Source organism: Plectrocnemia conspersa, unplaced genomic scaffold (assembly GCF_051122295.1).
Source record: "Plectrocnemia conspersa isolate PC_06_02 unplaced genomic scaffold, ASM5112229v1 ptg000011l, whole genome shotgun sequence".
NCBI lineage: Eukaryota > Metazoa > Arthropoda > Insecta > Trichoptera > Polycentropodidae > Plectrocnemia > Plectrocnemia conspersa.
This window is the reverse complement of record NW_028277175.1, coordinates 5,780,203-5,797,170: the sequence shown is the minus strand read 5'-3', so window position 1 is coordinate 5,797,170 and position 16,968 is coordinate 5,780,203. Positions and strand designations below refer to the sequence as shown.

Genomic DNA, 16,968 nt, shown 5'->3' with positions numbered 1-16,968 from the left:
CAATAAACGTCCATAAGACAATTATTTACATTGTAACAGTGGAGAGAGATCGCGATGGGAAAATTGTAGCAATGTGTAAACGCCTCGGCGGGTGACAGGCCAATTGTGTCCCGTCACGACAGACGGACATTATTAAACTATCGCATGTCACGTGAAGACTCTCTTGATCGATTCTACACAACTACTATGTGTGATATTCGTAGTTTTTTAACTTTCGGTAACAGTGATCAGCCAGAAGCCGTTTGTCGGGCGTTGGGCTCCGCTGCTCCCTTATGTGTCGTTAACCTGTCATGGGTATATATATTTTTAATGTTTTATATTTGAAATCTGTAATGCATACTTTTTAATCAATCAAAATATATTCTTTAATTTCTAAAATAATATATTTTTACATTTTACTCAAAAGTGATTCAAGCTGTCATATATGAACTCAAATGTTATATTTTTGTGTTTACGATCTAAAAATATTTTACTTTTTGATTGGAACGTTTTACATTGAACCGTCCCTTTCGCGTTCATATCTCAAACGCCAGTCTCGACATTTCCATCAGTCTTTCAAATAGCCGATCCACCGCGAAATCAATAAGTCAGTTTACATATTTACGTGTTTGTTCGATTTCCTATATATGAAAACGACCTAGCGACAAGCATATTTACACGGGCGCTTCACGGTGGCGGTGGTCGTTTCGCAATAAATTTTCATTTTGCCGAACGAGTCAATAAAAGCGTGGAAAATTGAGATTAGACGACGACTCGATATGTGAGCAAGGGAAATTGGAAAAGAGGACTTTACGTACGAATCGTGAGAGAGTGGTAATGGGAAAAGTTACAAGGACGAAAGCCCTTAGCCTTTAACTCTCAATGTTTCAATGAGACGAGCCACATAAAATAAATAAGTTACTTTGTTATTTAAGGACGCCTTTTATTTTTAGTGCGATATATAATAACTAGAATAATATTAGTTTTACGAAACGTGGTACATGGTTGTCAGTAAAAAAGGTATTGTTTATAGAAGATACACAAATAGAACATTTTTTATAATTGTGAAGTTTCTCAGGGTGAATTTAGGATGTTTATCTAATATTGAAATGAATCAAATGGCAATAAAGAGACAATTCAATAAATTGTATATGATTTGTTAAATATTAATTGGTTATAATTGATTATCCGTTTCGAAGATTGCTTTAAACTTAAATGTATGTAATTTTAGAATCTTAAAAAAGCCATGTCTATCCTCAGAAAGTAAAAATTTTTAAACCACGAGAAACTTTTTGACGTCCCATAACAATTAATAACCGCGCATAAAAAGTATTTCTTATATTTTTTTCATCAGGATCAGGGTCTTATTTATTCCTAATTTATTAATACGTCTAAAATATTCAAAGGATCAAGCAATCTCACGCTTTATAAAAATGATACGTCAATGTTTTACAGTATGTATAAAAATTAAAACATAATACTTTAATATTCTCTGTAAGCTGAGGTATATGTTGAAAAATTACATTACATAAATTATAAATTAAATAAATTTCTTGACAATGTCATAGAAGTCTTGCGCCTACTATCGTTTTTGGCACCAATGCTCGCAGAAACTTTCAGTACCTGTTTAATAAATAATTGTTTATTAAATCGTTGATTGTTAAAATTAACGAAGAACGTTACTTTTATCTCATATTCACAAAACTATTTTTCCACTACATTGCCATTATTAGAAACAGGTTTCAGTTTCCTCTTGTATCGTTCAGTTTTCTATATCAAACAAATATAGAAAATAAATTGCCACACTTCAGTTACATGTATGCGTATTATTAAGTTATTATGTTACATATTTTTTAATTTTTGTATTTTTTTTTTAGGTGTCATAGCCGGCAAGCTGGCATCATCAGCAAGTAACCCGGCCCCACCCGTCCTGTGGCGAGTGCGCAGGAAACCGGGTAAGTATTTATTTTAATTTTATATTATTTCTTTAAAAAGCATCAAACTCTAAATATCCGTTAATTAACTGCGTATTTTGCACAACTTACCCAAAACCACAGACTAGTACGTGACTTGCAAAAAATAGGCGTTCGTATACAAACTAGTATCTTCATTTATGTCACCGGTTGTATAAAAAAATTCATTGATAAAAAAATCGAGCATACATAATGAATTCAGCTGGCGTATTTACAAACCGGTCGGTTTAACTGGTTTTTTCGCATTTGTTTATACACATTGGCAAAAAATTATAAATGTTTGTTAAATGGGCACTGTTATTTTCAGTGTTCTAGTGATCTTCATTACTGGCGAGTTGGAGTTTTATTTGTTTTTTATTTGTTTATACGTATGAGATACTCTATATGAGATCATTTTTTTAATGGCGACATAACTGTAAAATATTTACAGTCGAAACTTGGTTTACGATTTAAATTCATTACGGAAACGTGTCGTATTTCAAAACACTCGTATATCAAAGCGAATTTCCCCATAAGAAATATAGATAACTTAAGTTGATTCCTTTTATTTTAGTAATATATTTATTGACCTAGTGGTCACGCGTTTATTTTTTAATATAAATATTTTTATATTGAGGATGTATTTACCTTATTCGTCTAAATTAGGGGGGTTTTTTTTGAGAATTATTTTATGAAAATTTCTCAAAAAAATGGCAAATCGAGAATCTTTTTTTAAAATTCACGGATTTCTCAACTGACTTTTTTTAAAAAAAAATTAAATTAGTACGAATACTTTTAAATGTTTTACAACCACTGCATATTGAAGGGTGGGTCCGTACCAGATGTTTAAAAATATGTATGCTTTCTTGAAAGCTTTTAATCGAGGTGGGAAATATTTTAATAGCAGAAAATTGTGGACAATTTTCTCAACTACATTTCACCAGTAGATATATATTTCTACTGGTGAAATGTAGTTGAGATGACAGTTGACAATGACTGCAATTTCACAGCTGCGAAACGTCTATTTGCTGTTCAAACCCAAATTTAACATAATGAACGTTCTAAAACTAATTATAGTTTTAGAACTTTTATTAGGTCAAGTCCAAAATACATCTCTCAGGGGAAAATAAGCGGACGAATAAGTACAGAAAGACATCGTATCTTACATATTGCTCCATAGTTTGTCTGCATTTTGATATTACACTATGCTTTAAAAATGTGATAGCTATCTTTACCGATATTATTTTGGATTTCTAATATAAGAGGGCCGATCAAAGTATATTCAAACCAAATTTTGACCAACCGGAGAACGCAAAAAACAATTATCACTTCTCAGAAGTCGAAAATTCACGTCAAAAGCAATAAAATCGTGTTGACGTCGCCGTCACGATTTTATTGCTTTTGACGTGAATTTTTAACTTCTGAGAACGAATAATTGTTTTTTGCGTTCTCCTATTGGTCAAAATTCAGCTTAGATGTTCTTTATTCGTTTCTCACTCGTAATATTGCTAAAAAAAGTCGAAAAATAAACGCTTGCACTGAGCAGCAAAAAGAAACAGATAATTACTATGAGTAGATATTTTTAATAATTTTTAAGTGCCTAATTTTTATATTTATTTGTAGCATAAAAAAGGTTAACTCGTACCTATTATTATTTCTTCAAAAAATTATATTACGATGTTAAAAAATATATAAAATGCCATTTTTGTCATGAGGCCCGGAATCATTGTTTTCCCAGAGCCCGGGTTCGCTCTCGGCGGCCCTGACTATATATTATAGATGTGTTTTTATTATTTAAAATTTCTCAAGAATTTTTGAATAAATCTAAAAATATGAGAAATCTCATTCTTTGAAAAAATAAAAAACATTAAAAAGCTGAATGTTTAGTCTGAATCTCCGATCGTTACGTACGTCAGCATAACAAAAATGGTAATTATATTATGCTTTTAACAATTATTTAACTTGTTTCCGATATTCATATTATTTTACATAATTCATAGTTGAATTATTTCTATATTTTTATATTCTACTTACGTAATAATTTTATTCTAAAAGTAATTCCATTTTCAACATATTGACTGAACTTACATTATAGTTTGTATTTCAAAAACGACATATTTCTTAACATAACGAATTTTTCATTAAAAAAATTAACCAATATAAAATGTACTTTAATAAAACTGTATGAAAAAGAAGTATCTTATCGTATAACTTACACATTAAAGATAAGCATTTGCTATGACGATAAACTGCCTCTCAGCTTCTTGCCTAATATATAATATATCAACGATTTTGGAAGTTTTGTATCGCTTTATGTAATAATATATATAAATTAATATATGTGAAACATGTATTTTAAATAAAATTCCCTTCAGAGCTGAAAAAAATTATACTGGACTCGATTTAACATTAGTTTTTTTTCGGCAATACTTGCATTGACAATTTACACAAAAATATTTTTTTGCATTTTGATGCTCTCTGAATATTTAATTTATTTCAAATTTCTGCTGTAAATATTACAATAAAAAAGTACAAAATTGCTCCACAGTATTATTTATCAGAAGAGATAATTTAACGTTAATTTCTCTTCTTTTGTGCGCGTTCGGATCTGAATAGTAAAATTTAATATTTTTTCTTAAGGAAAACGACCCAAAGACGAAACCAGATGTTCCCTTGGCGAAGAGGGGTTAAAAATAAATATTTTTTCGAGCGATTCGTATCGCACGAGTTGCCCGAAGGCTGCGAATGACTGCCATTAAGAAGTGAGGCGAGTTATTAAAGAGCGGTTCGAGTGTCGTAAAAAAGAGTCACCCACCCCAAAACAGTGCCTTTTTTATTACAACCGTTGAAAAAAACGCGAAAAACTAGACATGCCTTCAGCAGCACCGGCTCTGAACGGTCGTAAAAATACAGAATGATGAAAAAATATGGATACTGACATTCAAGGACAAATTTATAATACTATAATAATAATAAATATTGAAAATAGGAAAAAACTATTTCTATGTATATATAATATAATTCACATTCTTCTAAATAGTCTCAATCCATGACAAAGATTAAAAATTACACATTTAGCTTCTGTAATAAATAACAAACAATACAAAAATACTTTTATATTTTACAATAGTTGGAAGCGTTTCTTATTTTATATTCAGAATACATTTTATGTATCCGTGTATAAATCAAAAGTACAATACAATATTCGTACAAAGTAGTATTCATTACGAACAATATTCAAGGAGAGTATTTTACATTATGTTGACATCTCCGATTTTATTATGTATCGTATATCATATCTCGTACACGATTTTGTGTAATATATTCAATATTTCATGACGCATATGCAATGAATAATAACACAACAAAACCCTTAACCCTTTTTATATTATATATGAAGTAAATTACCATTTTTGTATGTATAACACATATGTTTGTACAGTGCAAGCGAATTTAACTCGAATAACAAATATGCGGTTCAACTTTAACCGCAATTAATGCGGTTAGATAAAAGTAACGCGATCTCGTTTATTGGTTTGTTTTTCCTCGTTTCCTTTTAAGTTTTGATTAAATATTATTATGTATAAAAAAAATAAAATATTTAAGCTGACTATTCACAAATGGATCTTTAGGGTCATTGCGACCCACATACGTCCTTCTTTTTAGTAATTCATTCATGTTTTTTTAGCTCATGACAAATTTGAATAAAACACAAATAATTCCATCTTTGTAGTTTTTTATATTATACCAATTACACAATTTTTTTCATTATTTATTTTGTATATATATGTATATACAAAATGTGTATTTTATTGTGGATAATAAATTTACAATATATGCTAGTAGTCTTGAAAAAATATAATACGATGCGAAAAAGCATTTTTGGTTACAATTTAATGAAAAAGAAAATTATTTAGAATTTGTGTTTCTACATCTAAATCAATGTCCTTTAATTAATGATTATATATCTTAATTAAAGGTTGTTTTATTGTATTATTAATTAAATATACGGCTTTATTTTAGAAGACTTTTAACTTAAAATTTTATCAAATTTTGGTGGAGGATGACACTTGCACACTTAATTTAAAACTCATTCTTACGATAATTTCGAACAAATTAAAATACCTACTTATCTTGAAAGAATGGCCTACCATTCTATTAGCACATCCGTCTCGAGATGTTAATTATTTGTAATCACTCATTAGTACTAAACAACCACCCTTTTTATGAAAAGGATGCACGATAAATAATATGTTCTACCATACGCAAAAGAACTTTTGTTATTTTTACCCCCTTGTTAACAACCGCCGAAGTGAAACTTTTAAGGCGTTAATTGAAAGCCCCGCAATTTATTTTATAGCTAGAGATTTAATATTCGCATCACTAAAGTTCATAATATGCCGTCGAAGATGCTCGACTTTGTTATGCAGAGCACCTGTCACTTTGATTTAAAATAAATTCATAATAAATAAATTTTAAATTAATTCTAAGTCTAACAAAAAATCGGTCTCTTTGTTAAAATTGGACACTACAGTGAGAAATATTTTTTCAGCTTAAGTTACAGTGTATTCTCAATATATATAAATACGGCAATACAGGCAATCAATAATAAAATCTTCTCATCGCTTTCTCTCAGCACTTTTCCATTACTTTGAGGATATCAGATCAGACATTTGTCTGAGAATTCTTCTGAGACACTTCTACTGGCATCTCAAAATGAACATCCACTTCGGAGCTCAATGCACCTGACCCATTCAACTTGTAGGAGGAGACAGACTTGACTTTTGATCAGCGAAAATCGCGAAGCCGCCGCTTCTCTCTTCGTATCCCATGGCCCAGTTTGACATATTTAGTATTTAACAACAGAACGAAATTATCTTAACATAATAAACCACTTGATCCGACAACAATGACACAATGTTTATTTCGGTCGATCTATTTTAAATCTATTTTAGGTTAGCGTCACTATAATTATTTTAAAATTATTTACATATATGCATTAAAAATTAACTTTTTTTGTATAAATATCATCATGATGCATGATACGTAATAAAAAAAATATTAAAATATCATTAATATTATTGCCGATATAATTAGGCAATTTGATTATTAATGTTTTTAATTGCGGTAATTTTTTTCATCTGCTTTCAATTAATTTAATTCTACTTGCTATTTTATTTTGCTCATTTATTATTAAATAAATAAAAATGATATAAATATTTACCCAAGTAAGTAAAATCATAAAGCTTTATATGCTCAAGTATACAGTACACAAAGGGATAATCCTTAAAATTTAAATAAAACGAAAAGGTCTAATGCTTATTTGGTTAAATTTTGTACAGCATTATTATCTCATATAAAATAACATGTTTATCCAAATTAATTGTCATGTAAAGGACATGCGCTCACCGTATAAATAAGCGATAAATTATATTATATTAGATTCATTATAATGTATAAATATTATTGTATTGTAATATGTCATTGTTAATTGCATTATGCATTTATAGATTCATATCGTAATTACACGATAATTCAACACTCTATAATAGCCATATTTCAAAGCAATTACGTCATATTAGCCTCACGAATACTTTGAAGTAAAATATTTTTATTATATTATTATAAATTTTTGAGTGAGTGACAATTCACGAAAGCAACGGTACACTCAATGAACCCACAGCGCGTAACCTAGACCTAGGCCAGCATGTACAGAAAAGCGGTCGCAGATCAGGAAAACCCGGCACTGTGTCATCTAAATAAATCCCATGCTGTCGATTTCCTCCTTCAAGTCTTCCGAGAAGCATCGCAGTTAATTCCGCCTTCTGATATGATTTAAAACATGTCATGATTGAATTCCAACCGACCTAACCGGATTTGTTTTGGTCCGGTCGTTATTTGGCGACGTAATGTACACTCGGCGCCAAGAAAGCCACTTGGAGGTGTGTCAAGATAAACTCAAATCGCAGATCCTCAAACTGTAGGGTTCAACCTTCGTAATGGGTGGTCATTTTAATATTTTATTGTGCATAATCAGTCTGAGTGTATCGGTGTTTTAAAATGCGAATCGTTTGCGGTAAATAAGGTCCAAAGTGTACAGAAAATTCCACTGAGATAAATTGAATTGTTTATATTTCGTGTCAAGCTCGGTTTAAAATGGGATATGCATAAAAATGAGTAGTTCATTCGAGTAAGTGGTAAAACGCTAGAGTAGTGTTTCCGCTTATGTATGCACATATTAAATGTAATATTTTTATTGCAAATCATGATAATAAAAGTAAATACCTTTTGAAGTATCACATATTGACATTCACTGAATAAATTTGTTTGCCAAAAATTTGCTAATAAATTACTCATCACTGCTATGGAAATAATCAAGTGCATCAGGCTACTATTATATGCACTACCGTATATAATATTATATATTTGTGTATATATGTATACTCTTAAGAAACAAAGTTTTTAATTAAACAGATAGTATCTGTTAAACTCAATAGAAAAAAAATTATCCGCTGAAAGCAACGCTATAACTTGTTTTGGATATTGGATCGCATGATGAGGATACTATTCTAGTAATTTCTAATTAAGTACATTTTAGTGATATTAATAACTATGCAGATATATTTTCCTGCTCTATCTGAGATTTTAAATGGAAAAGATATTGAGAAGTATGTTTAATTACTTAATATGGAAGAATCCACTTCCAAATATTTGTAAAACTAAAATAGTGCATTATAAAAATAATCTGTTTTTCTTGGCTTAGGACATAAAAAGAATTTCTAATAAGGTTGGAGACCTTATACCTTAAAATATTCTGCTCTAAGCATTTGTGACTTATAGTATGATTCTGATTAATATAGTCGAGTAAGCGTACATACATATACAGTGAAGGATGAGGATTAAGAAGATTCGTTAAATTATTATATTGTATACCCAATCATTTTGTGGCAACTGTGCGCCCAAACCATTTTTTAAACTTATTTTTAACCTCTCTTGGAACCACTGTAAAACTGTTTTTTTAAGAAAAAAAAAGCTTGATTAATACTGCTAATAAATCGTTGGCTTAACGAAAGATATATTGGCAAATCATATGTTTTTCTAAAAAACAAACCTCCCTCCGCCAGGTACAAAAAAAATCATAAATCAGGGAGTTATGTTGTTTAATACCTAAATTCATTTTTATTGGTGACCGTTTGCCAAATCATATACCGATAAATCAGTAGATTAATTAGTTATACTAAAAAATAATTATTTATTTAATATTTATAAGAATTAGATTGACAAAATGTAGCGACCGATTGCCAAATGAGATAACGATGTTTTTCTGAAATAATTTTTAAACTGTTTTTCAACGTATTTAGGTCCATGAGTAATACGTTTTAAATAGGTTTTCCTAAAAATATATAAAAATCAGAGTGTTATGATGATTTAATTATTTTTTCTTGGAGTAAAATTTATAATTTTCTATACTACAAAAGTATATTATAGCAACCGTTCACTAAATAAAATAACGTCATTTTTCAAGCTGTTTTTAAACCTCCCTTCATCAGCTGATTAAAAAATCTATTAATCAGGAAGGTATCATTTTTACATTTATTTTTCTTGGAGTGAAATAATTAAATTTCCTAACTACTGTGGCGACCGATCGCCAATTAAGATAACGACGTTTTTCGGAATTTATTTTAAACTGCTTTTCAACGTCTTTCAGAACTATTTAAAACTGATTTTCATAAAAGGCAGAATTCGTGATTAATACTTCTAATATTTGCTTAAAAAACAAACTTTAAAAAAAATAGGAAGTTATACTGAATAATAATTTAACTATTTTTTTTTCTAGAGTAAGATGACAAATATCTTAAAAATAACTTCATTTGCCAAACGCACAGGAAATCTATAAATCAGAGTCATAATAATTTAATTTTTTTCTTTTTTGAAATAAAATTGACTAATTTATTAACTACGAGCGAGTGTTTTAGCGACTGTTTGGCAAATGAGATAACGGCGTTTTTCAGTATATTATAAGTAGAAGTTGTGATGAATGTTTCGATTGAATGCCGGATGAAAGTTATGCCAGATACTTTAGGGACTGTACCTCATTAGATTTTCTAGGTGCATATTGTTCAAGATTGTATAGGTTTAACGACGATAACATTATACTTTTGGATTATGCGTCTAGTACTTAAACAGTTAGCTTAATTTTTTCATTGCCTTCTGTGAGGATTATAAGGAATAATTTTATTTCAAATCGAAACATATAAGTCATTGAAATTATATTATATGCCATCTAGCGACGATGCGTTGACTCTTGATCATGCATATATGTTTATATTTTTATTTACCAATATTCATGTTTATTGTTGCATCGTACTTAATGGCATGAGATTAGGATATGCTAGAAAAATTATATTATGTTGATCCATCAGAGTTTTTTTTTAAAGTAATTAATCTTGCTCTTCTAGCTATAATAGAAATTTAATAAAATATTATGTAAAATATAATATTACCGTAATAAATATTACTTATCACTAGTCTGTCTCGATATTTATTTTTGTAATAAATCTAAATTTATCACATCTATTTATACTGTTGAAAAAAAATATTTTCATTATATTCAAGGTCGCTCTCGTCGTACATTTTCGTTACTTTCTTCTGAAACTGCTTAATATTTCTCACTGGCGAATGCGCTCGAGTTACGCGCTCGTTGCTTGTCTCTTTTCCAGGGCGGTTGCAAATTAAGAAAAATTGCACAGTGGGTAGAAATTAAACATAAAATAGTAAACGCCAGAGTGTCGTATTCATAAAATAAATTCATTTCAAGTTACACATACAAATTGTGCACATTTGGTTTGAGCGCCTCTTGAATAATAATTTTCATCCTAGTATTTGCTACAAGGATACTACTATATAATTAGAGTGTACTTTACATTTGATTAAAATAAAATTAATGAAGTTTTTATAACATTTTAATATATTTTTGGCATCTACGAGGTCACGTATACCTATTAAATTCACTATTTTAACCTTCACTATAAACGTTAATTTAAAATTTTCACTTCATTACTGTGAATGCAGTATAGCATAAATCTTAATAGGAAAGTTAACATTTATTGTCGGTTGAGTGATAAAGCTCTGCAGTTGATATCCGAGAATGTAATAAAAGTAATATGGCATAAAATCAGCGTTTCTATCTTGTTATTAAATTTTAGTTGAAGCCAGAACTATAAATTCGTAGGTCACGTATCACATATATGTTTATATCTTTTTCAAACACATTTAAAATATAACAATTTTGTATAAGATGCAATGTTAACATATTTTATCATAATTATAGTTATTTATTTTCTTATATATAAAATATTTTTACCCTTACTGTTGATCTTCGTTCACCTGTGACATGTCAGATTATATAATTGTTATATAAGCCCGTAGCCAACATTTATCATCGTTATTTAGTTGACGCTAATACTTAGTACGTCAGCACTCTTCTTTAGCACATATACCTACAAACATACATATCTACAAACATGTATAATGTACACATACACCGCACAATGTTTGCGTTACTAATGACAAGCGACAGGGTTCTTCTGTACGTGTATAATCAAGTTCAAAGACATCCTCGTGGTCCATCACGCCATATCAGTATTTTTCCATCTTGTGCGGCAATTACGTCTCGTCTCGTGTATTATTTCTCTTATTTTCAGCGCAAAAACCCTTCGAAAATATAGCTAAAAAATATTTTCTATCATATCTATTATAGTCAGGGCTTTTTTGCGGCGTTCCGACACCTTTTCTGCGGTTTTTTAATGCTTCAAAATAAATTGTTTCTGAAAGCATGTGCCGAACATTTTATTTATTTTTTTTTTACAAAAATGTAATGCCATTACATTCATTTCCTTTTTTTTGTGTAAAAGTTTAACCCTAAGCTTAAAAATAAAATAAATTTCCAGTTACTTCTCAACCGCCGATATCCTTAAAAAAGTTCAAAATAATAACAGAGACGACGACGGAAAATATAGACATATTGCTGCAAGTTGATGATTCTGAATCATCTCTAGCTAATCTTGAGGAGCATGGCCGAATTCAAAATTATTTTGCTCAAAATGTTGGCTACACATCTTGTAAAAACGCGAATGAAAATTTCCAAACAACGAAACCACATATTCTGAGTAAGATGAGGAGCTTTAATTAATTGATTCAAAGCAGTGCTAAAAAATATTTTTTAAGCCGTAAAAATGTAGAATAAAAACTTTAGGGATTATTGCCCTAGGGGTGATGTAACCGCTCTATGTCAACGTCTTTAATAAATTTCTTAAACTCATCTTAATAAGCCACGCGTCGTCGTCGTTTAATAATCGAAGGACAGAGGATAATTATTATAAATAAATAATATTTTACTAATAATTCTAAAAACTAATACATGAAAAATCTGGATTTGAAACACATATGAAACCTAGTGTTTTTTAATTTTTATTGAGTGTGAATGATTGAAATTAGTAAATATTATACACATAATTATAATTCCTATCGGAAGTAATAGATTAAGTTTTCCTAGATTTTACTAATCTTACAGATAAATAATTAAAATCATGAAGTCGTGCATAGTGACATAAATATATTAATTGTGAACTTCTATAATTGTTTATAATTAATAAAATATATGTCATCAATTTATATTTATTTCAGTTTAATGTATCACTATTTACATGTAAATTTTCACTGTATTTTCCTCGTGGTAACTCACTGGGTTAACGCATATCAACATCAAAAGCAAAAGATTTACAAAACGAGAGACGAGATTATTATTACGAAATAGCCACGTGAAAACTCATCTGTGGCTAAGACGCTTCGTAGCTCAAACTCTTGACGACTTAAGATAACGGTATGGTTAGGCCAAATATCACAATTAAAAAGAAAAGATTGCTTTAAATGCAGCTTGATTTTTTCTGCCTAAAGGTGTTTGTAAGTTTATGTATTGTATTGCTGCATTTTTATTTAGGCATAGCATTCGTATTGAAAGTCATCGCCGTAAAATCTATGGCGTTGTGTAGCTCCAACTTTTGAATATTTAAGAAGAAGGTATGATTTGGCCAAATATGACGATTGAAGTGAAAAGGTTGCATTTAATGCACCTTGATTTTATGAGCTTAAAACTGAACTCTTGTGTTTTTTTAAGTCAGTAACCATGTACTTGAGAAATAATTTTTCGGAGAAATGAGAAGAGACGATTTTCTCATTTGACCTCACTCTCAGTCTGACTAATCATGCGTAATTAGGGCGATAATAAAATTTTATTTTTATCTAATAATATTAATCTATGTGCATAGCTTTTGTATATTAACTTAAAACTGTTAATGATTTGAACATGCTTAGTAAAATAGTGAAAAATTTTGGTGTTTCTATAACATTTTTTGTTATATTAAAAGGACGTATACATATCGTAGTTGTATCAAAGATTAAGTTGCAGTTTTATTAATTTGAGCTGAGCTGGACCAGATCGGACTGGCAAAACTTTGTTTGATTCGAGTTAGGCTAAAATAGTGTAAATCTAGGAAAAAATTTTCGCCAGCAATTTACCGACAGCAGTTGATTGCAAAACCAATTTTTAGCCTACAAATGATCGCTAGCATATTTTACTGTCTAGAAGTAATAAGATGCATTAAGTCAAATCATAAAAATATGTTTTTTATTTTAGTTTCTGACTTAAGTTATGATCAGCATATTTTTGTATTTATATAAACTATAAAAATAATAGTACGGAAATAAAAAAATAGGTGTATGAAAAAATGTAGTTTAATAGTTAGATTATGTATTTTAATAGTTACGTGTATCACAAAAATAAGAAAAAAATCTATTATTGTAACAATTGCTGGCGGTAAATTGCGGGTGATAAATTATCCGGACCACATATATTATTATTTCAAGTTTTTTTAATGCGAAGTGGTAGTTCTAACTTTAGTTACTGAATAAAAGTGCAGTAGTGTTTTGGCTTATATATCCCTGAGGAAAGAAATTGAAAAAATCAAGCGTTCTTTCTAGTCCATGATCCTTTGACCACTGTTCATTTTCGGGGCGGAAACAGAATCGTATATAATGAAAATATGAATGCATGCCTTTTTTCTTATTATTAGATATGCGCAATACATATATATTTATAAAATTCCTATATGTAACTGAAAAATCTAACTTGTTTTCGAATTTGAATTTATCTCTGCATAATGGATTAAAATCAGGTATTGTTATGTAAGTTACAAAAAAAATGTTGGGCAGTGTAATTAATACAAGCTCATGATATTTTTGAACATCTCTCTTATACTGTTAAATTTCAAACAAACTGAAATAGATAAAGTTATTTTTCCCAATCTGAAAACTGCACCGTTGCATTCTGCTCTACCCGCCCACTTTTCATTGCAAATTTCCCGTCCGCCCTCGTGCCAAAAAACCGGCTCTTCCGCCCAATCTCTTGACGCATGAACAAACCTACTACAATCCGACGTTAATACATCCACACGATTATTCTTTACCGTGCAATTAAATTAATTAGATGTTTGTCGCTGCGCTTAACATTTCAGATTAAATGCGAAAGATTTTATTTCATTCTAAATTATATTCCGCCCTCGCTTTATAGCATAATCGCCCTCGAAACGCTCTAAAGATCTTATCTTGTCCATCCGCCTTGAGAGGAGCGTTTTCAGCAATTTATACAACAAACACTGTGAACGGTTGATCCCTTCCGTACTGCTTTGGGAAATACAATTTTACATATATTCATACATAATTTATTATAAAATGAAAATACGTATGGTATTAATTATCTCTATAATATTAACACAACAAAGTTGAGTCCTTCATTAATATTAACCTTAAGATTTTTCCTAGAAATAAAAGTTAATACATGTTATTTTTTAAATAGCTTATTTAAAACCGTTCGTAAAATTTAAATTAGATCCGCATGTACCATTATTTGCGTTTATATGCTAAAATGTAACTTAATTAATAAATTATGCGGGGTTAAACTCGGGTTTCCATTATCGCTCTTGACACATCCAACCAAATCCCTCTCCAGAGAGCGCTGGTCTACGTCTCGACATGTCAAAACGGATAATGGGGCTTATAATTTGCAGACAATGAACCTATTTCTGAATTATATTATTCGTATGCAATTTTAAAATAAAAATTAACATTGAAGAGATCCAATCTGGCGTGTAATAATGGCAAACCCACGCCTCTATTCTCTCTCGTGCTTTTTATTAGAAATTTAATGTTTGTGTATGTAAAACTCAGCAATGCTAAAATTGCAGACTCTTTGAACTTCTTGTGAAATGTGTATGCATTTAAATAAGAAAACACAGATCATGACCTATCGTTGCTATTTTTGTTGCGATAGCTTTTTAGTAACATAAAAATAAAATATTAAAAAATAATGATTAAGATGCGTGTAGATAAATTCAACAAGTTAATAACAGGTTTAACCACAATCGTCGTTAACGTGGGTGGATTTTTATGTCCTAGTTTCTAGTTTTAATCGTTTCATTCGTGAATTTAAAATTTTATTCAAATTCAGCAAAAATGAACACACAATAGAATTTTTTTATATCTAATACACTCCCATATGCAAAACCTTCCGTTATTTTGCTCTGAAATAGCTCACAACGGGAACATTTTTAGGCATTCGAAACTTTTTTTTTACTTAAAGAACGTTTTCTATTCAATCCTTATATAGTGCGTTTAGAAAGTATCATACTAATACATTTTTAGATACATGAAAGCGTTTTAAACATAAACTATCCAACCTAGATTTAAGACAGTTAGGCTAGTGAAATTAGAATACAGCACATAAGCAGGGCCGCTGAGAGCGAACCCGGACCCTAGGAAAACAATGAATCCGGGCCTCATGACAAAAATGCCATTTTATATATATTTTTACATTGACCAAAATTCTGTAGAAATTAAATTATATTTTCGCTAGTGGAAAATATATAATATATAAGTATAGAAAATAATAATTTAAAAATATATAAAAATATTTTAAAATATATAAAGAAACTATGTAAATATATAGATTATTACATATAGATAAGTTGAAATCATATAATTTTACTAGCACCTGCCAGTTAATTTAAATTTTCACTGGTAAAAATGTATTCCGATATGATTTTACTGAAATGACATATTTAATATTTTCTGGGTTTAAATCCCATATGGATCTTGGTGTTTTTTAAAATTTCAATCGTGTCTTAAATATCGGAATTAGTAGTTATTTTATAATTGTAATTCTGATCGATCGTCACAGATTTAAGTTTTCCTAGATTTTCCTAATCTCACGGATGAATATCGTGATGATTAATTTAAATCGAGCTAGGTCGTACATATTAGGTATTTAAAATTATTTAATAATGAGCTAGTTTAGCTAATAAAGAATATTTTGCGTGTATTCTACGAAAAAATAATATATTCTAAAGATATTGATTTAAAGACTAAATCATAAAAAAATAACGAAAAGTGAAAAATACTTATTTACTTTTTAAATTACTCTTTACTCCACTTTCCCTTAGTGTTTTTCATATGTGTATTGAATTGATCATCTCTTTAAATATACTTAACCCACTATGTAACCTACATAATTCACCTATTATTTCACGCCTTATTATTAAATCGTCAAATTATGCTTTATCTGATTAGATAAGACATAGGCATTTTATATTAAACGCATATAAAATTTTACCTAATATTTTACACTAAATTATTTAACTATATAAAAATCGAAGTGTCTACATAAACGCATATTAAGAATGTGAACAAATTTAGTACTTTCTGTTTTCCATATGCAATAAATTTTCACATGAAATAACTCGATTTTTTACTACCTTATGGGACAAAAGTCACTAACTTCTCGTATTTTTATTATTTTCTTTATTCATTTTTACATTTTATTCTAAATTACACGAATATTTTTTAATGTCTCATACCAAATAATATCGTGTAAATGCTCGCCATTTTTATCTTTACAAATACGAGTTCTTTCAATGATAAAAGC

General features: G+C 29.4%; 1 protein-coding gene across 3 annotated transcripts in view; it reads left to right on the top strand.

The window, feature by feature from the left end:
* Pde11 (Phosphodiesterase 11) overlaps positions 1-16,968 on the top strand; it is a 232,432-nt gene that overhangs the window by 58,489 nt on the left and 156,975 nt on the right. For all 3 annotated transcript variants that reach the window (XM_088197803.1, XM_088197798.1, XM_088197804.1), the window contains exon 2: positions 1,857-1,934. Coding sequence is in view for 1 of the 3 variants with exons in the window: in XM_088197798.1 (XP_088053924.1) it covers positions 1,857-1,934 (78 nt within the window). In the remaining 2 variants the exon portion in view is untranslated. The remainder of the gene's footprint in view (positions 1-1,856; positions 1,935-16,968) is intronic.